Source organism: Astyanax mexicanus, chromosome 17, assembly GCF_023375975.1.
Source record: "Astyanax mexicanus isolate ESR-SI-001 chromosome 17, AstMex3_surface, whole genome shotgun sequence".
NCBI classification, from domain to species: domain Eukaryota; kingdom Metazoa; phylum Chordata; class Actinopteri; order Characiformes; family Acestrorhamphidae; genus Astyanax; species Astyanax mexicanus.
Genome location: NC_064424.1, coordinates 15,280,213 through 15,307,826, shown reverse-complemented (window position 1 = coordinate 15,307,826; position 27,614 = coordinate 15,280,213). Strand labels below are relative to the sequence as shown.

General features: G+C 38.0%; 1 protein-coding gene across 6 annotated transcripts in view; it reads left to right on the top strand.

Annotated features, from left to right (window-relative positions):
• gria1b (glutamate receptor, ionotropic, AMPA 1b) overlaps positions 1–27,614 on the top strand; it is a 94,687-nt gene that overhangs the window by 35,842 nt on the left and 31,231 nt on the right. For all 6 annotated transcript variants that reach the window (XR_007425115.1, XM_007244537.3, XM_007244535.3 and 3 more), the window contains exons 6-11: positions 5,536–5,694; positions 7,177–7,344; positions 12,410–12,514; positions 12,906–13,016; positions 15,547–15,753; positions 21,758–22,215. Coding sequence is in view for 5 of the 6 variants with exons in the window: in XM_007244537.3 (XP_007244599.3) it covers positions 5,536–5,694; positions 7,177–7,344; positions 12,410–12,514; positions 12,906–13,016; positions 15,547–15,753; positions 21,758–22,215 (1,208 nt within the window). In the remaining variant the exon portion in view is untranslated. The remainder of the gene's footprint in view (positions 1–5,535; positions 5,695–7,176; positions 7,345–12,409; positions 12,515–12,905; positions 13,017–15,546; positions 15,754–21,757; positions 22,216–27,614) is intronic.

Here is a 27,614-nt window from a genome sequence, read left to right as displayed (position 1 = left end):
TAAGCTAATATGTCACCAGGTTCTGTAAAAAGAAGGACTTATGGGAAGAAGTTAGGGCCAAACTTCTTAAACTAAATAATTTGTGTTTCATATACCTCCATCTAGTCCATATAGTGCCATATAGCAATCCACACTACAGCCTGTAGTGTGTTGATTAAGCAGTACAGTGTAAATCTTAGCATGTTTATTGTGTGTGCACAGTCAAGCACACACACACACACACACTCTCAAACACTCACATTCCAAAATACACATCGTCTGACACATCGTCCTTGTCCAATCCACCATGAATTGAAAAAAGATGTTAAAAGTTTCTGAATATCGCTGCAATAATTGCATATTTTCAAGCATTTTAAATACAGTGATGAGAACAGTGGGAAATAAAGAATAAAGAGATAAAAAATGAAAACTGAGAGAGAGAGAGAGATGAGAAAAGGAACCTAGACTTTAAAAGTCCCAACAAAACCATTTAGAAAATCCATCAGCTTACAGTTTAAGATTTCTGGGTGGCTGTAGTTCTTGTGAAATTACCACATTTCCCTTATCTTGTGTACCGTGTACTCTACATGCGTCTGTGTGCACCAACCATGACTTCCGTACCTGCTTAAATATTTTTCTAAATTAAGGTTGGAGAGTTGGGGATGAGGTGGGTTTGTGTTTTTCATCCCGACCTCAGTAACGCTATGCAATCATATCCTAATAGAAATACTTCAAAAACTTGTAGAAAGCCTTCCTTAAACTAAAATTTCTATTTCTAATTTCTGTCCATATAGTACAGGGTGTCTGATGCTACTAGACATTGGGAAAAGTTGAATAGACATATGCGGATTTGATGATTAAAATAATATACCAGCATTGTTTCATCTGTAATCTCATTTACGATATAGGTCAACAGGCAGTTTTATGAATTTATGCAATTTTAGCCTTTCAAATGAGATAAGATGATTTAAGATGAGACAGACATGAGAAAATATCTTATCTGAGCTGATTTTATGATGTTTTATTCAGCTTCTGAATACTGTTGCAACACAATCAGAAGGGTAACTCTCACTGTCCCCAAGGTTTTCTGTAATTCGTGTGCAATCAGGCTGGAACCTGTGAAAACTCCATCTGTACCAGTACAGTTCTAACATATTATCACAAATTATTCCCTCTGGAGAACAAAACCAAGCACGAGAACAACATACTGTACAGACTGACAGCTTTTAAAAAAGAATGGATGTGCTTCACACAAATCATGGTGATTGACTGTACTCTACAAGTGTAGTAAATAAAGATTTGGTGTAAATAGACTTCCATTAATTAGCCCTTTACAATACTTTTCAGCCTCACTAAGTGTATTGATTGAACTGGAGCTGTAAAGACAGTGGAAAGATGTGTTTTACTGAAGACAAAGAAGACAGAAGTTGCTGAAGATGTAGTTTGCCTTTTTCAGTAGTTGTGAGCTGTGTCTTTAGACAATAAATTAATTTACATACATTTTATATTTTAATTACTGCAGAATATGTTAATTTATCAGTGATCTTCTGAGAAAATGCTCATTAAAGAGTCATTCATTTCGTCCATTAATACGTCCAGCCAATAGTGTAACAGAATAAGGTGTGATTAAAACATCAGATAAACCCATAAAACTTTACACTGCATTTTTTTTTTAAACATTTTGAACCATACATCTGCTAGAAGTTGAGGATTGTATAAATTCTTTCATTTCAGTATTACAAAAACATTTAAAAGTATTTAAAAGCTGCTCGCTTATTTCTGTTACCATCGTCTGTTTTCTCTCATGCACTAAGAAATCTAATCCCATGTGTACTCCAGTTAAGAGTATACATGGACTGAGAAATACAATTTTATAGTGAAACTTAAATGTTCATTTTTCGGCGTTTCTGGGACATCAACTTTGATCTGCACTGGGCAATAGTGCATGATGGATGTATTGTCTCCTTTAGCAGATACTATGCATTCATATTTCTTGCAAAATAGATATCTGATTCCACAGGATTAATTGATGTTAATTAGGGGGATAAAAAGATAAAAATAGTCAATTCAGTTTGACTTCTCTCTGTCTGTTTCTCTGCTGTGTGTGTTTAAGTGCTTTTCCACCTGTCAAGTCTAAGGCAGCCAAGGTGGACACACATGTGCATACATGGGCGAGATTCTCCCTACACTTGTGTTTCCCTCCCAATACCAGTAATGAGCAAATATCAGTGAAACCGGTTAACGCTGCAAACCTAGTCACTAGTGGCACATCCCCAACCAGTAGTCTATAGATGTTGAGGTTGCCACTATAAAGAGGAGATACTGTATATGTCTGGAAATAGGCAAGTGACACAAACATGTGTAACTATAGCAGTAAAATAGATGTTCAAGTGTCCTATCCGGACAGCTGGACAAAAAGTCATGGAGCCCCAGTGAACTGAGAGCTCACAGTACACATTGTGAAATTTATAATTGGGCTCCGTGAGAGGGAAAAAGACTCCCCCTAAACAGCAGTTCCTCACCAAACAAGTCCTAGCCGGGTGCATAATTGGATTTGGCAATAATGAAAAAAGATGTCAGCCCATAAATAATGATGATAATAAAGGCCTGCAAGAATGCAACACTTTGTATGTGTGAGAGACCCATGGGGTTCATTTTAGTCTGAACTGCTTGCCTGAGGAATCTCATATACTCTCTCTCTCTCTTACACACACACACACACACACACACACACACACAAACACAGTGAGCTGTTATCACATGAAGACTGGGACTTTCTCTGTATTTGTAATCTGTGTGGAAAACAGAGGATCATTATTTGTGAATGTGCTGATCTCTGGAGTGTTAAATTATACACCTCCATAATATTGTCATTCAGTGCTGCATTATATGCATTCAGTGCTTATTGATATACTGTCATCTCTTAGTTTTTTAATGCCACAAGACATTTTTTCACCCTTTAGCTGATTGACTACATTCACACAGGAGGTAAAAGTGGTCTATATCTGATTGTCTCAACAAATCCAATGTTTATTTCAGGCCTATATCCTACATATGTCTGAACAGTTTAGAATCCAAAACTGATGCGCTGATGCACTGGAAAGAAATGCTTCATGTGAAGTTTCGGTTTCATCTTTGACAGCATCGCAAGAACAATCAATGAGTTCCCATAGCCTACAGCTGGGCTTATCTCTAAAAATGCTGTATTGAAGCTTGCTGTCAAATGGACGTTATTCAGCCATGGATGCGTCTTTGGTTTGAGCCTTGAGCTTTCTTTTACCTTTCTTTACCTCTGCCATGTCCCCTGGCTATGCTGGGCCATTTCATTCGGAAAACTAAGCAGTGCACCTGTAGAAATGGACTCTGATGTTTGACTGTTGTCTAGGTTAATTTCAGTCAGTGGAGCACCTGTGTTTTCCACTGCCAAAAAAGCAAAACACCAGAAACTGTTCTGAACACTCCTCATTTCCAGACCACCACGCCCATCAGTGAAGATTTAGTCATAAACTCAAATACTACTTAAATGAGACGGACACAAGGTGTTAAAATAGATTGTTGATGTTGTGTAAGGTAGCAAAAAGCATCGCTACGCGCCGTGCGCAGGCGGTGTGTGTTTGAGTTTGTCTGAGCTATTGAACGCTTATTTATGCTTTCTGTGTTCACTGCAGGTTGTGTGAAAAGCTAATACCCCTTATAATTAACTCCTGAGCAGGATTAGCCTACCACTGCTTCATGATTAGAATAGACTACCTTTGTGCAAACCTGTTAAAACTTGTTATAGGCTTTACTTTGAAGCCTTAATTTGCCCTGCATGCTTATTGATATATGGATTTACCATCTAATTTGTTAGACACACCGACCTTGCACTTATATACAAGATTAATTAATTAGAAGTGTTGATGTTACTTAACAATATGACTTCAAACCAACAACATATTAATGTCTAACAGCATTAGAGTTTAGCGTTTTATAGATGGTAAAGTGTGATGTGTAGCTGATAGCTGATGTTGGATTTTAGTCACCATACCTTAAAATTACATGTTATTGATGTTGGCATGTGTTGGGGAGAAGATGTTGAATTTTATTTACTAAACATCATATTTTAAAAGCAGATAAATATACTGACATGCCAAAAAAGTCATGGGATGGTAGTATGCAATTAGTTTATTAAGTGTTACTATTTATTCCATTTCCGAATTTGTCCAGTTGTTTAACATTCCTCGAAACACAGTGTCTTGTTTGTACTATTAATACATCAGAATAGCTAATATCACCCAATGATATCTTTTGATGTGTGGGAAAAATGAATAGTATTTATGAAAATCACCCTGTTTAATCTCCTTTAATGGACAAAATGTTCCAAAGCCAGTACAGAGTGTCAAAATATGAATCTGGAAAATAATTGTTAAATAGTTGTTGTTTTTTTTTGTTTAAAAACAAACATGTAGATGTTCTCCATTGACATTCAGTAGGTGAAATATGAATATGAATACTGCTACACAATGGAAGGATGTAATCAGTCCTCTGTGTGTGTTGTCATGTGCAATTTATGTCAGTCGTCCTGGGCCCCTTTCATCATTGGTCAGTCTCTGACATCATGGCTACAGCTGACCAGATATTATTTGAAGGATGAGCCATTCTTAACACAGCAGTGACACTGACTTGTTAATGTTATGGTAGTGTGTGTGTGGTGCTGGTATGATTCAGTATCAGGGCTGGACTAAGAGTGGTCAACCACTCAAAAATATCCAGCCAACAGAAACATTGTGGTCAGAAACTGACCAGTGATAATTGGGTCGAGGGTAGATCATCATATAACTATGTATCTACAGCCTGTATATCGTATAACCAGCAAGTCTACTTTAGACACTGCTGTAATTGTCCATGTTGGAGATTCAGAATTAGTTTTGCTGAGTAAACTTAAGTAAACTTAGATAGACTTATCTGGCTATTAATATAGGCATATAATAACCAACATTAACAATTACCATATTAACAAATGCTGATGACATAATTTTGCATTAGTGCAAAAGTGTTCACTGTAGCATTCAGCCAATCTCAGCTACGCTCAGTAGCACAGAAAACCTTGCTCATACAACCTTCAACACTAAAGCCAACCAAGTACAATGTAATGTAGATTCAATGGGGAGTGACTACACACTGATGTTGAGTTAGGGTGAGCCCCACCAAAAAAATAAATAAATAAGTGTGTATGTTCACTATTCATTTATGTATTTGTAATAATGCCTCTGGAACAGGTATCCTCACCAAACAGTCAGTGGGTAGTTAAATTAGTTACAAGTGTGGCCATACCAGAATATAGTTTGTGTGTGTGTGTGTATATATATATATATATATATATATATATATATATATATATATATATATATTTATAAAAGTAAATCTCATTTATGTATGTAAAAAAAGAACACTAATCACACTATGTTTAAATGAAAAAAAAAATTATATTATACTAGCATGTAGTTTTATGCAAATCCAACAGCCCCTCAAGACCTTTTTTCAGAATCTAAAACGCTGTTTGTTTTTTGCTTTCAGGGCTTTCTGGACTTGAACTTCACAGAGTTCAGGAAGGGCGGGGCTAATGTGACGGGCTTCCAGCTGATGAACTACACAGAGCCTATGGTCAGCAGGACCATACAGGAGTGGCTGGAGTTTGACAGCAAAGACCTGAAGAGTCCTAAGAAGAGGCTGAAGGTGAGCAACATCAATATCAGTGGCTACAGATTCAGGAGAGGATTTTCTGTGTGTGTCTATCCAATGCATAGAAACTGTAGCAGTAGTGAGTTACTCATGCTATATAAATAGTATATGAAACAGGGCACACACGATGGAGCAGTGTCAGAGTAAGAAAGAACAGTAACAGAGAACAGAACACACCAACCTTCTAAAAAACAACCTTGGGCAAAACCACATCACTCTCCTCCTTCCTCCTCCTTACACCTGTCATATAATCTGGTTTGTGCTTTTTTCCTGCAGTGGGGATTGTATAGGTATAAAATCTGATCCAGTAAAACAATACATCTCAGTGTTTAGATCATTCTAAATGGTAGTTACAAATTCAGAATAATTTTCTTCACCTCAACAAACAGTGTGGACTGCAGTAGTTGAAGAAAAATATATATATTTCTACGATTAGAAACAAATCTATTGTCTTTCAAAGGGTATGAATGCTTTATTATGCAATTCTATTATCATTACGTCAGTGGCATTTTAAATGGTCTCAAAATGATAATAGTATCGTTTATCGTAATAATTTCTGGGATGACGTATCATTCACAAAAAATGTTATCATGACAGGCCTAATCTAAGATCCTTCTGAAATTGGCAGTCTAGGCTGTGAATCACCTGAACACACACCTGGTGTGGTAGCTATCCGCTCCCAGTACTGCGTGTGGGGTAGTGTGATTGGTTAGTTTTGTAGCTTGACTGCTTTGACTTGTCACATTACGTCCCTTTCTATCAATTTATGTCTAATAAACCCACACTTTTATAGAATTAACATGGTTACTGTAATAAGCTTTATTTGGCTCCCTGCACAAAGAAAAATGCCATGCATCCCAAAAGCATTGTTCACTGCATAAAAGTTTGTATGCAAGCAAAATGATAAAAAGCAGCAAACAGGAAGTTTTTGCATACCTATATTCAGAAAACTGGTGCGTGGAATTGCGCAATCAATTCACAGTTCATGGAGTTCTTGTGTGTTAAAATAAATCAGTGATAATGAGCCCATTCCCCTAAACGAGCCAAGAATAGGCCATGAATGCAGACTCATTTTTTCGGGACAAGCATGAAAACACCCTTACAATTTAGCCTCTTTATCTGTGCAGACCTGTCAGTGTGTGCAAACCTACAGAAAATAAAACATCTGAGCTATGCATATTAGTTATACATATATTTAGAGAGAATTAAAACAACAGGTGGAAACATGATTTCAGCAGAAAATAAAGTATAAAAAATAACTCGATGTCAAAATGTTATAACCTCAATTCTGACTGTAGAATCTGAAGAGTGTTCTCTAACACACCTGCATCCACTCATCAGTGAAATAATGAATAATGAAGTTTTGGGTTAGAGGAGGAAAACACTCAACAGTATTTCAGGATTTTAGAATAATAACTGTGTGCGTGTCCTCTTGCTGCTGTCCCACTAACTGGGGTCTCTATGGGCTTTACTCAGTACACTGGAGCACTAACCTATGACGGCGTGAGCGTCATGGCCACTGCCTTCCAGAACCTCAGAAAGCAGCGCATCGACATCTCTCGGCGGGGCAATGCAGGAGAGTGCCTGGCCAACCCCCCAGCACCATGGGGCCAAGGCATCGACATCCAGAGAGCGCTCCAGCAGGTAATTCACACGCTTCACTACACTTCTGACTGCGCTGAAATGACTTCTAATCTGTTCACTGATGATGAGATAAAGCATGTGATTTGAAGCTTGTGAGATTTCTGGTGCTGTTGGGGCTCATGTTTAAATGCTGGAGGTCAAAATGGATTGCTAGGATGAACATTTGCTGTATTATACACTGATGTTGTGATATAACTGTTACTCAAAAAAACTACTTGATCAGTTGTCATATTTTGCAATGTAAGAAATATTTTAAATGCTCTGTCCTACAATAAGAAACAAAACCTCATTGGCATATAATGGTTATGTATACTTGTAAGCTCAGGCACTGATGATGGATGCTCATAATTGACATTTTAATTAAATTGAAATGTGTTCAGTGGGTTTGAGGTCAGGGCTGGAGTTCCTCTTAGGTCTGTACTCAACTTAGAATTTTGTCAATCAAATGAAATATGGCTGGTCAATAGTCTGTTAGATCCTTGTTATATGTATGTAAACAATGAAATGCCAAAAGTCATTGAATAGCAGAGTGCTACGTCTTGGTAACACCTACTCCTGTGTAAGTTGTGAGGTGTTATTTTGTGAGTAAGTTTGATCTCTAGCCAACAGAAATAACTTCAGAATTCTACGTAACCCTGTTTGCATTCATGTAAAATCCTGTAAGGCCACATGATTCTGTTACCGTATTTTCAGACTATAAGGTGCACCGGATTATAAGGCGTACTATCATTGAATTGCTAGTGCTAGACTCAGTAACCCAGAGTGCTATCATTTAGCGGTTTATCCCACATAGCTTGTTTAAACTCAGTAAACTCAACTAGTTTGCTACACTCACATTTAAGACAAACTGTCGGCTTTTCAACTGGTCTTTAGCATGTGACACCACCAATCATGGAGTATATTATGGCCCTCCTAATTGTTATGTTTTATTTGGCTCGTCACTAAATAGTGTATGTATAAACTGAACAGAACTTAGACATTTTACACACCTCATTATTTTAAAAAATCTGTCTTTGAATGGAGACATCATCACCACTTATAAATAATCAAAACAACAATTCCCAGAGTGAAGTATCCACTCCAGTTGATAAGAGCTCTGGACAAAAAGCTGTTAGCAAGTCTAGTTCTCTCTGTACTTACTTTGATAGTTCTTAATAGAGTCTTCTACCACAGGGAATCATTTAGAAGGGTTGATGTCCAAGGTCAAAGTTGTCTGCTAGAATCTTTATACTGCATGTATGCAGTGTACTGTATGTCAAAAAAGTGTTATAGAATGCACCTGATGATTATTTCTTCTGCCCTGAATAAATGCCAGAGTCTAGCGTATTCAGACCAGATGGTTATGGATGATGTGAGGATGACCTTGATCATTGCTGTGTAGCAGTGTGGCACTTAGCTTTGAGGAACAAGTATTAAGGGTCTGAGTGTCTGACGTGTGTCTGTCTAGCTGCACCTGGTGCCTCCTTTTGGTTAGAAAAATCTTTGATCAGAAAGTCCACAAAGAGAACTCAAGTGCAGGTTTTTGAACTTTTTAGATGCTGTAGCATGATGTTCAGGGTTTAGTTTATATATATATTTGTGCAATATGGCCTCAGCTGGGCTAGGACAAGTGATCAAAGGCTTTTCTGAATACAGAGATCAGAGCAACAGGCTTGGTTCTGTTTAGTCGGTTTGTTTTCAGGGTGATAGGTTAGGACTCGAAGCATGTGGAAAGAAAACAATGCTTCAGTATTGTTGAAAATGAATGCTAGTTGGTCAGTGCTGAAGGGCTGAACCAATTTTTTGGCAAAAAAGCACTTTTGTTTTTTTTCCCAAACAAGCAAAAAACTAAATTATTTGTACTAAACAAAAGATCATTGTTCAGAAAACAGTTAATTACAGCTGAGGCCAACTGTTAGCTTCATAACTAACCTGCAGACACCTCGCTGACGTTGACTGCCATGTCTATTAGCATTATGGCTCCAACTTTGCTAAGCCTGCTAGCAATAGCATTGCGGCTAATCCACGCTTACTCTGCTGAGGCCGGCTGCTGTATTTCTTAGCATTATCGTTCTAGCTCACCTGAGCCTGGCTGTTAGCATTGTGGCTAACCCGGTACTCTAAGCTTTCTAACTTAAATTTCAGAGAGCAGCAGTTTGACTCATTAAAATGGCTAGAATCCAAATTTGGCAGATTTTTAACATTTACAATTATATATTAATAGTAATTTCAAATAGATTTTTCTTTGAAAGGGAAAACAAAAATATGTGGACTAACTATAAATGAATACGTAGGCTGTTCAGTCCATGGAAAAAACAAATGATAAATTAAAAAAATGTGGGAAAAAAAAAATGTTTAGCATTCAGGTTTGGTATTTGGCCTCCTGGTTTAATTTTTATTTTTGGCCAATATGTTTCATTCCGGTGCATCTCTAATAGTGAGACTCCATCAGGGCATCAGTAATCTTGCAGCATCCTGCCCGGTGAAGGCTACATAAACAGGGGTCAGAGGTGAGACCAGCACCGTGCGGTGGAGGCCAGGAGGTTGAGATTGTAAAGCTGGAGATAGCCTTTTCATTTAGAAACCTGCAGTAGAAATCAGTGAGGTTGTTTGTGAGTTGGCAGCCATTCAGGAGAAAGAGAAAGTTGGGTCGTTTATAGCAGTGTGGATTTTCAGCTTGTCTGAGCATTTTTCTCCCTTTCTCCAGCCTGTATTTGTCCTCTTTGTAGAGAATTTTGTCCCCACTCCTGAAAGCTGCCTTCTTTTCTCAGCTTGAGCTGACATGCAGCTGTCCTTGTAGAAGCTTATGTACAGTATGGCGTCAGAGTAACCATGTTTTCATCAAGCTCTTTTTTGACACAATCTGTGAATTTAAAGAATCTTTGTAAGTTCTCATTGTCTTCAGGGCTCCACCAGCGGTTGGAGTTAAATTTCTGCCTTTAATTTGGTATCAGGTGAGCAAGACAGTGTTCAGAATGCTCATGAGTTGTTCCTGCGGCAGCATAATAGGCATCTTCGGTATTTGTGCAGCAGTGATCCAGAATTTTCATTCTCTTGTGTCTTTTTGTCTGATGCTTCTATCCAAAGTGAATTGCACACAAATAATCATGACATTATGAGCACCCTTCCACAAGATGCTGCCCTTCTGTATCCATGATGAGCATAAATGAGACTTTAGGAGTATTTCCCAAGGATTCCTATTGCTGTAGCATGCCTCTCTGGCCAGAAAATTTAAACCCAGTCTGCTATGGGGAGAACAGTATTGTTACCCACAACGCTACACCAACTTCTTCATTAAATCGGCACTGTTAAATTCTCCCAGAGCGATACAATAATACGGAGTCAGGATTTTTTCTCTACTTTTTAATATCTGATTCACCAGCACTGTACGTTTTTCGTGCACATAGGCTTGAGGCGGGATGTAAATGCCAGCCAAAATGAAGTAGGAAAACTCTCTGAATGAGTAGAACAGCTTGTACAGGAGTAAATGTCTCTTTGTGAGGAGTACATGATTTTAACTAGGGCCACACAATATATCAATACAGCACTATTATTTCTATGCATGCATGTGCATTAGTCACATTTGTTTGTGGCAAATTACATCAAACCTGTAATGCTTTTTTTGATGCTTTTTTGTTGTTTGATGCAGAAGGAAAATCTGCACGGTTCTCATTTTCCATTACATATCTACAGAGGGAGATCATATCTGTACAATATCATTTGTTGTACTGTAGTCCGTACAAGACAGAGGGCAATATTAATATCATGACATGTTGGATCATTGAGAGATTGATGAAATCTGGTGAAAATTCTTGTAAAATTTAAGGAATGCATTATACATTGCAGAACAACAAGATCGCAGTGTCAGTTATTTTGTCAATCATTTTAACAGAACTGTGACATTCTTCCCTGACAAAAAATCATTCTCCTGGTTTGCTCTGTTCCTCGGTACACTGTGTGCTGCTGAAAGCCTGATAGGTGAATATATTGCCTGGATGCCATACAGCTTGAATTGTCCTTTATGGTCCCTCTGGTTAAACAGAAGATTTTATTGTGTAGAGACAGCAAATGTTTCATTTTTCAACTAATAGTGCACCCATGCAACTGATTCCTTTATACTATATTACAAGGTTAAGAAAGTGAGAATTTCCAAATAAATCTGATCTGGTTTGAAAACATATTTTTGAATACTTTTAAGTTAAAACCATAAATATTTTCTGTTCACCAAGGCATCCATCTTGGATCCAAAAGTTTCTGTTGGTTTTACCTTTTACTGATATGAAGGTGTTGAGTCCAAACATTAAGGATGGGCCCCAGACCATTAATCCCCTTTAATCTTCGTCCACCACACATTGATTTAGTCACAATTCAGTCTGTTGATTCTCTGATAAACTCTTCTGGCATGTGTTGTGATCATTTGTTGATGTCTTATCCAACCCATGTAACTCTTACAGTTCAACAAGACTGCTGCACTTTATAAAGTGTGAACATTTCATGAAATATGCATATAAATTGTCTAGAATAAAAAACAATTCAGTCTTTCTTTAAAGATTAATATATGAACTACTGGCATACCAAACATTGTAGGACAGGAAGTAGCATTGTGTCCCATAACTTTTCCATGTCCCTTGGAAGCTAAAGAAAGCTGCATGGATGTAATTTGATTACATGGACAATTCCAGCCAAACACCACCAGTCACAATCATTACCAACCACTGTGCTGTCTACTGTGGGTGGTAATGATTTTTATGATGTTTTACATCCTGATAGACCGGTGGCACTGTGGATTGAGTAATGTAGAATACCCATATTTCTTCGGAAATTACATGCCCCATCAACCAGGTGCCCACTATCAGGCCTCACTCAAACTCTTGTAATAAACATCTTACAATTTACAGGTGATTACTTTTACACACTTCTATCCCCTAACTTTTAGTATGTTACATATGTTTAGTATGTGTTTTAGTACTGTCGTGTAGTATGTCAGTGTATATGTAAATGTGTAGAATGTAAATGTCTAAATCTGTATGTATATAGGATCCTTTATCATTAAGAAATGAACTGTCTCTCTCTTCCCACTCTCCAGGTGCAGTTTGAAGGTCTTACAGGTCACGTGCAGTTCAATGAAAAAGGACACCGGACCAACTTTACTGTCAGCGTAATGGAGCTTGGCTCAAGTGGCCCTAAGAAGGTAAATCCCTCTGATCCCAAAACACCAATGCAGCAGTTTCTCGTCTCTCCGCAACCATAACACCGCCTCACACACTGCATAAGATTATTACAATAACTCACAAAGGCACGCATATCTGTGGCTGTGCAGGAGATCTGTGTATTTCCCTCAGCTGTCGCCTCAGCGTCTGCCAGCTCGCGTGATTAGCTGTAGGTAGCGCCTCAGCGTTATCTCAGAGGAGAGCAGTGAGAGTGAAGTGTTAGTCACTGGAGGGGTGAAAGGGGTTTGCATGCATTTCAAGTGATTGCGCTTCTCCTTAAGCCTCCGATATGAATATTTATCACCCTAAAAATAGCTGCGCCAAAAGTTCGTGCGTTCACTCTGCCATGATATTCTTCTCTTCTGTGCACAGGTGGGTTACTGGAACGAGAACGAGAAGTACGTGACCACGGCGACGTACACCCACACACTTAACGAAACCTTTGGCTTTCAGAACAGGACGTACGTAGTGACTACCATTCTAGTAAGTGTCTCTCACGTCAGATCTGCTGTTTTGACTGACTAACGTTGGCACAATCTACCTTCCGCAGCCATCACCCCAGCTTTCAATCAAATCCTGGCTGATGTTCCCGCCTGTCAACAATGTGTCCAATACGTCCACGGTCTTCCGCCGCTCATTTGCTGTGGCAGGGCTGTGGATATAAAGTCAAGATGTTCTTTGTTGTGTAGCAGCAAGACCCGTCCTATTTACTTCCCTTTGAAGGCTGTCCCAGAAAAGCCCCTCATTGTGGCCACATCTCATCAGTGCAGCAAATTTCCCTGTGTATACTGTAGTTAATGCACTGCTTTTGCTGTGTTTGAAGAGTGCAGTGGCCCTCAGAGGGATTTATTAGTTGCCGATGTTTGTCAGCAGCAAGGTGTGTGTGTTTATGCCTGTGTGTGTGAGAAAGAGAGAGAAAGAAGGGAACAGGGAGAGAGAGAGAAAGAAAGACCTGTCAGTGAATATGCCAGTAGAATGGCATTCCAAGGATAAAAAGCTTTAAACTCAATTCATCACAAAAGATGACATGTACCTGCTTTCCCTCAGGTAGTGGTCCGGGCTTTTGAATTTTACTGCCTATAAGCTTTTCTAACCAGCTTGCTGCCAGTTGACACAGTGGCATGCAGCATAGCAAGTATAGTTCTATGGAAGTTAGAAGTTATTGGGTCAACATAGAGTCAAACTTCCAGTTTCTTTAGTACATTTTAATTACACTGTTTGCTGCATAGGTACAGTAGTTACAGTAACTGTGTCTGTTTGCTCCTCTATGTTGTAGAATGGCTGCACTAACCAGCACTAATCTGGATCAGCACTTTACCTGTCCCAAATACTCCTACTACACACTGAGTATGAAAGTGAGCACCTGAAAGTGGCTTAAAATGCCCTCACTCTCTCTCTCTCTTTCTCTTGTGCTTTAATAAATAGTGTTTATGCGTCCTGCGGTGTGGTTATAGCACTGGGGAATAGGCAGTGGGTGGGATCAGAGGTTTAGAGGCTAAAACAAACAGATTTCCACTCTATAATAAGATTAAAATCAGATTAAAAATACTGGCTGAATCACTGCCATCAAGAGAAAGCCATTTGATAATCAATTTTTGAGTTAGTACAGAAAATATAATATACACTGATTCTTGAAGTAACATTTTTAAGTGCTAAAATGCTTTAAAAATCCACTGCACACACTGTGATTGCAGAAAACACCACATAGAATTGGCTAATATGTTGTTTTATGAGGGGGAAGGGAGGGGAGTACCCTGCTGTTCTTTTCTCCATGTGAGCCAACTGTATTTTCTTTGACCCCTGGCCGTGGGCAGTGCACAGCTGTTATTCCTAAACCCCAGTGGTTGGGCTCACCTCTGCACTGGAGCCGCGGAGGACTCTGAGTGGATGAGCCGCTCAGGGGTCGACAGTGTTGTACCACCCACAGGCAGACCTCAGGATGGACATGCACTGCCCAACCCCACACTCCCGCTCCTGAGCTCGCCTCATGGAAATCCATATGCAGTCAGCAGACGCTGCTGTTCCGCTCATTAAAGTGCAGTTTGATGGCCTTTACTCAGTGTTTTGAGACATTACACATCCCTGTTCACAGGATCATTCCACTTGATTTCACACTGTAACCCTTTTAACACAAATCCATTGCAGCTTGAGGAGGGGCTTTCTTAGAAGCCATGGTTCATCACACTTCAGTGCTTACGGCTCCCTGGGGTCTCACTGTATTGTGTAGACCAGCTACAGTTGAGTGATTCTCTGGAAAGAAATGTTGAAGGTTGAAGGTAACTTTGTCCTTGCCTGTTAGAAACTGTTAGTCGGTAACAAATATTTACATGCAATGTGTCTTTGGACAGGAATTAGTTTTATGTCCAATGACTCTTACCATGTCCTATGAAGAATAAAGAATAGGATATGTGTGTGGGAACTCCTGCCAGTGTCACCTGTCTGTACGCATGGACAATTCATGCCAGATACTGTTGGTCACGATCATTACCACTTAATGCACTGTCCTTTGACCTTCTATGATGTATTCTTGGTACACACATGATTCTGTGGATCAAGGAATGTTAAATGCACTCATAACTTTGCCTTTCTTTAGCACGCTGGCTAGTGATCAATCTCACTCACAAGATAAAACCTCACAACATATACAGCTGTGAACATTCTCAGTCTCAGTACATGCTGGTATTATTTTGTGGCCAAAAGCATATTGTTCCTGTTTTGTAAAAAACATCATCTCCATTTTTGCTTTTTGCACTTATTATCACTCAATTAATGCAAATACAAATAGTCCACAATGACTTGGGGGGGGGGGGGGGGGGGGGTGACATTGACTTCCAAATAAATTACAAAAGGATTTTTGCTTTTCATGCTTATTTGCTTATTATTGCTAATCACAAAAACACATTGATGATCACAATAATCTTTTTTTAGAACTATTTTCCCGAAATTGAGAAATGTATTAATGTTAGGGGTAAATCTACACATTATTAAAATTAATTTTAATTATCTCATTTAGGAATCTCCATATGTGATGCTGAAGAAGAATCACGAGCAGTTCGTAGGGAACGATAAGTACGAGGGCTACTGTGTGGAGCTGGCCGCAGAGATCGCCAAGCACGTGGGCTACTCCTATAGGCTGGAGCTCGTAGGAGACGGCAAATACGGAGCCCGAGATGCTGAGACAAAAATGTGGAACGGCATGGTTGGAGAACTGGTGTATGGGGTAGGTAACAGTCTGCTTTACTCAGTCTACCACTTTATAATGTGAGGAAGCACTCCAATTAAATAAATGCTTGTGGGTTTTTAGTCTGTTTTTCCGCAGTAGTAAAACCTGAGCGATTTTCTTATGCATACAGTAAATTAGGGCATGCTGTGATTCTGATGAGAGAGGCAAGAAATCCTGTGCTAACTTTATATGTTGAAACTTTCTTGTAACTTTAGTTTGTTCAAAATTTACAGGCGATAAAGTTTTGCTTGCATAATTCAAAGCTTCCTGCAACTCAAACTAATTTCAGAACTAGTGTAAAACTGAGCTGCATAGGCTTGTTATGATGACCACTGCTTTTAGATTATATGATGTCCAAGAAATGATTGTGATATTATTATCATTTAATTACACTAATAATAAAATAATAACCACAATAATAATTATATATTAGCATAATAATGTGGCTCTTCTATTTTAAAAAAGCACTATACGTTTTACTAGTCGGGTAGACATATACTGAAGTCCATTCTCTGTAGAAACTTGATGCCTTTATTGATGCATTGTTTATTACACGACTAAAATATTTGAGAAGTTTGTTTGCATGTAAACAAGCATACTAATCACAATGAAAGGTGGTCAGCCAAAGGTATTGATGTTAAACCCATATACTATAAGGACAATAAGTAATGCACAATGTGCACAATAATGTCAATCATTGTGACAAACCTTATGAAACAGCCAAACACAATGGCAGAACACACCACATGATCATGTCACACTTAAATGTTATCCAATGGATTATAATCAACACCTAATGAATTCAAAATTAAAACAAAGCCTGGGCTCAAAGGATGGAATAATGTTGCTAATTTACTGGTAATCATTTAGATTAATTAGCTAGTCATCTGCCTGGCTAAAGTTTATGTGACAGCTGTTTTGAACGGCTGCTTGCACTGCTGTTTGTTCTGCTTCGTTAACTTGCTGCAGTTTGATCTTCAGAACAAACATATACATTTTACCCTCTTTACAATAAAATGTATACATTAGTGTGGATCACATCACAGAGGATTATTTATATATAAAAATTAAAGACAGTGTATGAAAAAGCACTCATACTAATATTTCTAAAAAATAGTGACATTGTATGTGTTGTGTGTGATTTATATTTGAATTTTATTGTTCAAATGTTGCACAAATTTAGCCCCACAACTCATGCAATGTTATCTTTAATATATAAAACCACACTGCACATAATTTAAAGTAAGCTCAAATTAAAATGATAAAGCAAATGTTTATCTGTAAGATATCTACAAGTAATGAGTTATATCAGTTAAGCTTATTTAAAAACCCTCTTATTATACATTAAGTTCTGTTTCTCTGTTTGATCGACAGTACAAAAAACATGTATTAATGCAAATTTGCAGTCTGCACACCTGTGTACGTCAGCTAGTTAAAAATTTGAAAGTTAAGCTAGAGGGTTTGATCCGATATATTTGTCATTTTATTCATACATTAAATGAAATGAACAAACTAAATAATACACATTTAAGAGGAAGTCATCTTTAAAATGAAAAATAAAAGCATGCAAATATATAACTCAAAAGTAGCAGAACATTAAGTTGTAGAAGTTGTAAGGTTATGTATCATAGTTAATCACATATAGTGTACTGGCTATGACCTTTATCTGCTCTTTTATTCTAAAATCTGAACACTGTGTAAGCAGAGGGAGAGGTACAGACTGAATGGTAATCAGATCTCTTTTTCTATTGCTTCAAGTGGAAAGTGCTGATTTTGTCTCTGATTTTGCTATTTCTAGGTATATATGTTTGAGTGAAATGAAATTTGTTGTTTTATTCTATAAACTGTAAACAACATTTCTCCCAAATTCCAAATACAAATATTGTCATTTAGAGCATTTATTTGCAGAGAATAAGAAATGGCTGAAATAACAAAAAAGGTGCAGAGCTTTCAGACCTCAAATAATAAGACCTCAAAGAAAACATAAATATGAAGTTTTAGGAGTTCAGAAATCAACATTTGGTGGAATAACTTGTTTTTAATTACAGTTTTCATGCACCTTGGCATGTTCTCCTCAACCAGTCTTACACACTGCTGTTGTATAACATTATGCCTGGTGCAACAATTCAAGTAGTTCAGTTTGGTTTGATGGCTTGTGATCATCCAACTTCCTCTTGATTATATTCCAGAGGTTCTTAATTTGGTAAAATAAAAAAACTCATCATTTTAAAATGTCCCTTTTCTTTCCAGAGCTGTATATGATATTATAGGCTGAGTACTGAAAAATGACATTGATCTTTATGAATTTCACATTGCTGGTATTTATGGTAGGTGCGAATCTTAAGATTTACTAGCACTGTTGCATGCTGGGTAAGAAAGTAAAAATAGTTATAATAGCTAATAATGAAATATTTGTAAATTAAACTTTGAGTAATTTTTCTACTGAAGGCACATTTTTTTGCTAGACTCACACAGCACACAGTGTACACACAGCAGCTCAAGCAACTCTGTGAGTCAGTGTGATAAAAGCTCCAGGAATTCTTAGAAGGAAGGTAAATAATATAACTGACTCTGACCAGTTCAGGTTCGAATAAATAAGCAGAGGTGGTGTGCGGCTTTTCCTTGAATCTTTGCAAGTTTGTAGCTGCACGTACTCAATGTTATATATACTGTTAACACATATACCCTCTCGCATTGCCCCGAGAGACTGTTTTTTTTTCTTTATTCCCTGCGCTCTTGTTACATTGACACAAATCCTTTCTGAAAAGGATAATAATGTGCTGGCGAAGTGTGCTACAGCCAGGCTAGCAGCAGACTGCACTGTGTTCAAGCCTTGAAGCCAACTACTTGACAAAGGTTTGTGTCTCTCCAGGCACTCGTCCACAGGCGTAACCCTGTACTGTCACAGAGCATTCTAGTCACCGATGGGTTCTTCAATAATGGCAGCCAGTTGTTTTGCATATCTGTTGGCATGATTAATGATGGACAGTTACTGGAATGAGAATGATTTCAGTCTTTAAAAAGGTGTTTCAAGCTGGCCTCCACAGATGTTCAGTTTCTAGTACAGTGTATGCAGCTGTCGCAGGCAGAGCTGGAAGATATATTCTGCCTCTGTGGTATACTGTGTTCTTTATGGTTGCAATACAAAAACTGTTTGATTATTTTCTTACAGTTTAGGGGTTAGGAGACAGTACTTGCTTTGAGATTAATACAGTTAGATTGTATGCTGTACAGATGTACTGCGATATGGGACTGATACTCAAACAGGAATCTCTCCATTAATATTTTTAGAAGATGCAAACTGGCCAATAACATATATAATAGCATTTAAATGATATGATAAAAATTATAAAAATGTTTGAACATTTACAGTGATCTGTACATATATATTAATATTAAATCTTAGATTAAGTGATCATCCATATAGAGTTGCTGTGGCCATGTGGTGAGACCATGATTTGTCGCCAGATTTATTCATCTTCTTACAAGTTCTCAGTAGTGTAATATGTTTGCATTACATAGAGTTTTTGTAAGTAATGATCTAATTTGTTTTATTCTGAAATGTCACACATCTTACACCCTAAGCAAGGTACGTCACGTTGCTCATTGCTATCTTATACCCCGTCAACAGTCTGTTTTCACACCTTACCCCTGCATCGCTTAAATAGCGAAGGCGCAAAGCTGCAAAATTACACACACACAATGACGTAAAGCAGTGTGCAAACCCAACCTTTTACATCCACAATAAACAGAATACTGAATAAAATAACATTGCTGTTCCTGTAAATGCAAACTTACATACTACTCAGTATAGCTGTAAAGTTTACCGTGTGCAATATCCATCTCACTACATGTACTGTGATCCCCTTATCACCATTTGTGCAATATGTTTAACATGCAATATTTTCTCACTGTTTTATCTACTATTTATTTTATATTTATTTACTGTTACTCTTTGTGCAATAATGCTGGCCACACCCTACCAAAATCATATCTCTATGCACTAGATGTATATATTTTTTCCTTTACTATATATATATTTTTTTAAGTATCTTTCTATATTTCCTGTAATTGTTTTTGTATACATAGTTTTATTATTATTTGTTTATATTTTTTCATGACCTGTTTCTCTGTCCTTTCCTCTGTCTTGCTGTAACATTGTAAATTTCGCCATTGTGGGATTAATAAAGGACTATCTTATGTTATCTCATCTTATCTTATCTTAAATGACCTGCTCATGCATCTTCACAGCATGAACAAGCAGATCAGTATCCTCTGCAAAGATGTGCAGAAGTGCTGCGCTTTTAAGATAACAATCCGCCAAAATCAGAGTGCATCTGGCTCTTAAGGTGAATGGCAAGTGACACGCTGATTGGTTTATTTTACATTACAATACAATTTATGTTATGTTATGTTAGAGATGCACAAGGCATGTTTTTTCCATCCTCATGATACCAAGCACACACACTGACAGACCCTTAATCAAGCTTCGCAGTGCGTGGTTGGTGGCTTGCCTATAGATCACCAAAATGTTGTATGAAACTGATAAAATGTTTAAAAAACTACCATTGATGTAAACAGATTGTATGATTAATGATTAAATGATTAATCAGACCCAAATACAAAATATGCTAAACTAATGCAGTTGCAAGCTATTTAGATCTTGTGTTTATGTTTATGTTTTTGCTGGTGTATTTGGTGTGCTTTTGCCAGATGCTACGATTAGATCAAATTATAATTGATTGTTACAACCCTAATCCCAAACAGTACTAGCAGAGTGAATTATAGTTTAACTTAAAGAAGCAATAATCTCAATAATGCTGAAAGGCGTGGTGTATTATTCAAGCTGGACAGCAGCGCTTATTGAAGCACTCTTGAGAAAAGGCCTCTCAGTCTCTGAGAAAGGGCTGCTGATAACACTGACAAACATGGCAGTCATTCCTAATGTGAAGCGACATGCAGTTGTTCAGATGGAGGGTAAAATATAAACTGACACTGTCTGATTCTGAATTCTGACATGCTGCAAAATGCGAGTGTGCTGAGCACTCTTGTGGTTAGCACATCTTCTGATGAATAACAGAGCAGCCAAAATAGATTTTCTGTTCTGAGGCGTAAAGATGAAACTGTTTTTTATAAGATGGTGCTTCTCCACAGTTCATAGGTTAACCCTCTGAAACTGCAGGCTTATATATTAATTTGTTATCAGTTTCAGGTACATTACTCAACTCTTACGAATGACCCATTAAGTACTAAGAATTTTTCAGTAGCTATTAGGTATTGTTCTATATGTCTTCACTGACCTGCAATAGAAAGCATAGCATTTCTATCATGTGCTAACTGCACTATGTAACTTTAGTAGAGTGGGCAGGAGAACATTTTTAAGAACACTGCCTATAATCTGACTAATGCTGTTCCAAAATCTCTCATTCTGCAGTTAGTGAGTCAGTGAGTCACCCATAAAAATAACATTTTCAGAACTTCCCTATGGTCAGTGACATTCAAATCAGTAAAAATCAGGGTAACTGTGTAGAAAAAGTCATGGAAACTCTGAAACTTGTTGCAGTCTATAGTTTGTATATAGTTTATATTCTGACCAGATGAAAATATAACGTTTGATTTTGAAAGTTTTAGAAATCCACCATATGATGCAAACCGTCATGAGCAGTTCATAGATTTTTTTTGAGATTTTAATAAGCCATAAGGGGTTAAAGCAGAGGGATTTGAACAGTTTACACAAACACAAAAGTATAAAGTTAAACATCCAAAAACATTAAACTTAATTTAATTAATGTTTATTATTCCATAATTACATACATTTATACTATTTATATTTAATATTGGAAGCATAACCAGGCATGCTACTTGGTTGCTTTTCAAATCTTATTCAAAGGATTACCTGATTAATAACGAATAAATGAATGTAATAGTATTTTGATAGAACATTACGCAAATGAAACTATTTAGTATTTACAGTCTCGTTCGCTGTGTGTTTGTCCCACAGAAAGCTGATGTAGCCGTGGCTCCTCTTACCATCACCCTGGTCAGAGAAGAGGTCATCGACTTCTCCAAGCCTTTCATGAGTCTGGGCATCTCCATAATGATCAAGAAACCCACCAAGTCCAAGCCTGGGGTCTTCTCCTTCCTGGACCCCCTGGCATATGAGATCTGGATGTGTATCGTGTTTGCTTACATTGGCGTTAGCGTGGTGCTGTTTCTGGTCAGCCGCTTCAGTCCTTACGAGTGGCACAGTGAGGACTCGGAGGAGGGAGCGGAGCAGCAGAGCCAGAACCGGACGCCCTCTCCAGAAGCCAGCCAGTCACAGTCCCAGGGCCAGCCGGGCCAGAACCAGCAGGAGAAACAGGAGAAGCAGCCTGAACACACCAACGAGTTCGGTATCTTTAACAGCCTGTGGTTCTCCCTGGGGGCTTTCATGCAGCAGGGCTGCGATATCTCACCCAGGTAAGTAATGCTGTTTTCAATTTGTGTCTGCCTTTTTTATTGCAGATATGAGAATAAAAACAACCAGTATGAAGGCAATCATATTAATCAATGATTTTAAATATAAAGGTAATAAAATAAGTATTTGGAGCGTTAACATAGGAAGACTTATTAAATATACTGTTTAGTTGTAAAAAAGGAACTTTTAGGAACTGCATAATTCAGTGGTTATACAGCCATATACAACCAATAGGTAACACTGTGTCTCCAGGAATGAACTGAAACTTTCTTTGTCCTTTTAACCCTTTGTGCTCTGTTACTATTATTACACCCCATCTCCAGAGATTACTAATCAGTAATTACATGCAAAGCAGTGCAAACTGGCTGAGTTCCAAGGAACTGGTGCAAACTGGCTTAGTTCCAAAGAACTGGTGGTTCCCAGGGATTTTTCTGAGGTTCCATTATTCAAATGTCTAATCAAAGTAGCTGGATATCCAGTTTGGACATAGTTAAATGTATCAGCATGTTGAATTAGACATTGTTTGGTGCTATTATACAATTAAAATAATTTTGTTCTTACTGTTTTTCTAAACATTTCTTTTTATTGATTTCATTAACAGAGAGTACACATACTACTCCTAGTAATGTGTTCCTTGCTCAGAAGTGTAGTGTGTTGGAATGACCAAAGAAGATTATTTTTGTGCCCCTTTGAATAAATGATACAACTAGGGCTGCACGATCTTGAGGAAGTAACTGACATTGTGATGTTTTTTAACAATGTAACAATTAGCAATTGTGATATTAAATTAAAATTTGATTCTACTGGAATTCACTAAAAAGCAATAATAATCCAACATGGCATAATATTAATAATGTCCTCTGTGTATCAAAGATGGACAGATATAATCTGATTTGAAAATGATTTTGAACATTTTGTAGTGTGGCTTTTGCACATGCACACATTTCGATGATGATTCTGAAATGATATATATTGTTATGGGTGTAAATGAAGAGTCTTCCTAAAATTAGTGAAAATGATTCTGGCTTTATAAAACCAAGTCATTTTAAAGGAATAATTTTAAAACTGCAAAACATCAGTAAAAGAAAATCAATAAAAATAAATTATGAAAACGTTTAAAAAAACCATACGAATGGATAAAAAGCGATGCCATATGACATTATAAGGAGAGGAATGGAGGAAGCAGCTGGAGCAATTTAAAGAGAAAGTAAAGATAGATGGATGAATCATCAGCAGAGAGGATATGACAAAAACAGAGCATATAAAAGCAGAAGCGCCAGGGGAGAAATATCTGAGTAATGAGAGAGAGGCTTTGAGGATTTGGGGCTCTTTTGAAAACCTCCAGCTGCAAACAAAAAACTCCTGTGCTGGATTAATAGATCAGCTCCAGACATCACAAAAAGCCAAACAAGTCCGAGGATTAGGAATATCCTGTCTTGAGAATACTGACAAACCGGTGAGGGCGAAGGAAAGGCTGTTAAAGATTGGGTAATAAATGTACTAGAAGTGAGAAGACAAAAGCCTGGAGCTCAAGGAAAGCTTAATGAAGTATCAGTTACATTTTTGTATCTTAGGTTCATACAAATATAATTGCAGCAGATAAACACCAATAAACCAAAATAATAACACTCATTATCTATTTTATCAGCTCCTCTGATCATTTGGCAGCACTTACTTGTTTAAATACAGAGTGATGTCCTTCTGTTTCTCTATTTTCTTTATTATTCTCCGTTGACCCTGTTCTTTAATGGTCAGGACTAGGGGTGGGCAATATCGCCCTAAAATTATATCACAATAGTTTATGGTATTTTTGTGATAATGATATTCTTGGCGATATGTCAAAACATATAGTACTGCAATAAAATCAATCCTAAAGCTTAATTTAGTATAAATATAATAGTTTTAAATGTTCACTAAAAAAAATACACTAATTTACCAAGACAGAAAACAAAATAAAATATGTAAAAAAACGTATTAACAAAAATCTACCACAGCACTAATCAATTAAAAGTAAATATAGTAAATAGCTAAATTAATACAAAATAAATCGCTTTTAGGAATATCATTATTTTCACAATATGGAGGTTTTTTTTACAGTATCAATATTTTTTGTGATATTATTGCATATGATAGGGGTCGGCAATAGGCCAGATGTGGCCCACAACCATGAAACATCTGGCCCGTGAGGTTGTTTGAACCATAATGAACGATAGTGAAAAAAATAAAATAAAATGCCTCTCTGGCAGATTTTGTGTACATTCCTCCTCTATTGGCATCTACTATGACTTTAGTGTTAGAACATTTTCGTTTTTCCGCCCTTTCTCAGGCTTTCTATCTCCTTATATAAGGGCGTTTTTTTCCTGGCCGCGTCCCAATTCAGCAGTCGGGGCAGCAGTAGTTTCACGGACCGTGACCCTAACGACCCGGGTTCGATCCCGCGTGAGGAGCAGTGTCTTTGTTTATTTATTTATTTATTTATTTATTTTATTGAGTGTAACCTTCTTTGTGACATGTTGAGGCGCTTTATGCAAACCGTTATGCATTTTGTTGATGTTGATTACGTTTACAAGTGCTTTCCCTTCTCCAAACACATGTCATTCAAATAATCAGATCACTAAGTCCTTTCAGAGTGTCAGTGGGTATGCTAAAGTAGGGAGTCCACTACAATGTGCAGGGCAGGGCATATTGTTCATTTTAATAGGTTTGGAAGACCCAGGCAGCCGACAAGAGGTCAATGGCTTGTTATGGAGCTCAGCAGAAGCTCACTTCAAGAAAACTATACAAGCTCCATCTGCATTTTAGTCACTGAATTGTTAACTAATATATTTGCAGCATCTTTGAATTAAACAAATACCCAAACAGTGGTTTTGGAAGGTGAACACATTAGTGAATAATTGCGTTTCTGTGCACTGCTTCATTGTTCAGTATTTCAAGAAAAACTCAGTTCCAATAACACATTAAGTGTTGTATATTTCAGCGTTGTGGCCTGACACAGCATGTGAAGGCTGTTTTGTTGGTAATTATCATTATGTGCAGATGTAACGAGATGTAAGCACACTAGAAATGAACAGAAGGCTTTTCTTCCTATCTGTTGTTTTTTTTTCCTCCTGCTCAAAGCCTCATCAAGGTCTGTGGCTTCCAGAGGTGGCAGTTCCACTCATGTTGTGTCCTATTTCCCAATAATAGCCTGTAACCTCCTGCAGCTACACATTCCCTGACCTTTCATTTGCCACTTTCCTGACCTGAAGCTGTCCCGTCCCTTCGGCTGAACTGACACTTGTCGTACTATTTTCTCTTGGCGTTAGTCATTATGGGCAGCGTTAGCGTGCTGGAGCGGGCCAGGGCTGCTGCTGCCATTCCTTGATTGTCTCCTCTCTCCCCTCATTATACCGAGATGGTCCTCCCGAGCCTCCGGAAGTGCTGTCTCTTCCGCCGGCATTTGACATTTAGGTAGGACGTGTATATCCTTCGCTTCAGGGTAGCAGCCAGCATGCTCGAATTAGATTCTGCTCTCAGAGAGATGGCTGTGACAGATGTGCTGGTGTGTATGGCGGATCGTGTGCGTGTCGGTGTGTGTTCTGCCAGGGCACTGGGCCCTGCCACTGTGGAAGCAGCTGCAGAACACGTTTTTTCCTACCCATTTTCGATCAGCTAAATGAGGTTGAACTTGGAGGCAGCCAGAAGGTCTTAATGAAATCTTCACAGAAGCCTTTGATCCACTCTTATCGGGCAGATTACGTAGAAGAGCCTTGTTACTCTGGCCTGCTCTGACCCGAGGGAGACGGGTGCTGAAGCTGGTGTCACGTCAGTCGAGGCAGAGGGATGAGAGAGAGTCTGGAGAGAAGGCTGACATGGCTCTGAATCATCTCATCCTCGGTAGCTCGGGGCTTTAAGCAGAGATGGAGAAACTCACCCGGACACGGACTCTTTTAGCCGTGGCCTCGGAGATCTACAAAGCTTCTTCAGTTCGTGACTGAGAGAGTGCTGCACAGTGCGCAGTGTAAAAGCAGTAGCAGAAATCAGTTATTGACTTTATATGTTTTTTAATATGATATTTTATACTACTATGTAGGAGTGTGCTGTATTGTATCATACACAAAATATTGTGACAACAATATAGTCATATGAAAAAATAAATATTCTAGTAATAATGGTATTCTGTTACGAGAGCAGACTATTTTGTCTTTGTTTTGCTATTTAATGTGAAGCTTTAAGGGTATTTTTGTATAATTGTTTATGTTTGCCCTTATTTTGCACCGTAGTGTTTTGGTCATTTTTTATATTATATGTTATATTATTTATTTTGTTACATTATTATGATTATATTGTTTCTGCTGTATGTTTGAACTTGTTGTGGTCACATAAAATTAAACTTTAACATTTATTTTGTTGCAGTAGTATATTAAAATTAATATGAAACATTGGTCAGTGAATTTTCAGAAGAATCTCGTCAAGTTCCCTAAAATATTATGATATTATTTTAGAGCCATATCGGCCACCCCTCCTACTAAGGTGGTTATTACTGGTCATTTCTGGACTGGCTAATATTACTTAGTTGTTAATGATGTTTTAAAGTACTGTTTATGTATACTAACACGAGGAAGGACACTTACATAATGAAATACACTGACTTGCCAAAAGTCATTGGACAGGAACCAGTACCCCATAAGTGCAGCAACTTGACGTGGCATCAATTCCACAATAGGACAGAAGACATCTGGAGAGATGTTGAGCCAAGCCATCTGTACAGCCAAACACAGCTGTGTGCTTTTTGTAGGTCTATGATCTCTCACACATCCTATAAATGCTGGATTGGGATCATGTTGGGTGAAAGTGCTGCCCAAGTGCATACCATTTATCATTTTGACCACTTAGGTCTGAAGACATGGTGCATTATCCCATAATTGTGGGGGTACATGACGTCCATGAAGGGCTGAAAAAGGTCACCTAGAGGTCACCAGTAAATTACATATTTAGGCAGATTCGGTCTATGCAACCAAAGCTATGAGAATACTTTTAATATACTATGGAACTACCAACAGCCTGCACAGTGCTTTGTTGACACATAGGGCCAATGGCTACATCAACTGTTTGTTACCCAAAGTTATTACCTAATGTATTCAGTTGCAGTATTTTTTCTGTTGCCTTGCTAAAAAAGATATTTCAGATGTTGCAGTTTTTATTTATTTGTTTATTTCTGTTAGTTTTTTTTTCCCATTTTCTTTCCAATTCACAGGGCCAATTACCCAACCCACGTATTAGGACTACCTTTATCACTAGTGATACCCCAACACCAGAAGGGTGAAGAGTAGCACATGCCTCCTTCGACACGTGTGAAGTCAGCCACCACCACTTTTCGACTGCACTCAGCATTGCTGAGTAGCATCACAGCGCACCCGGA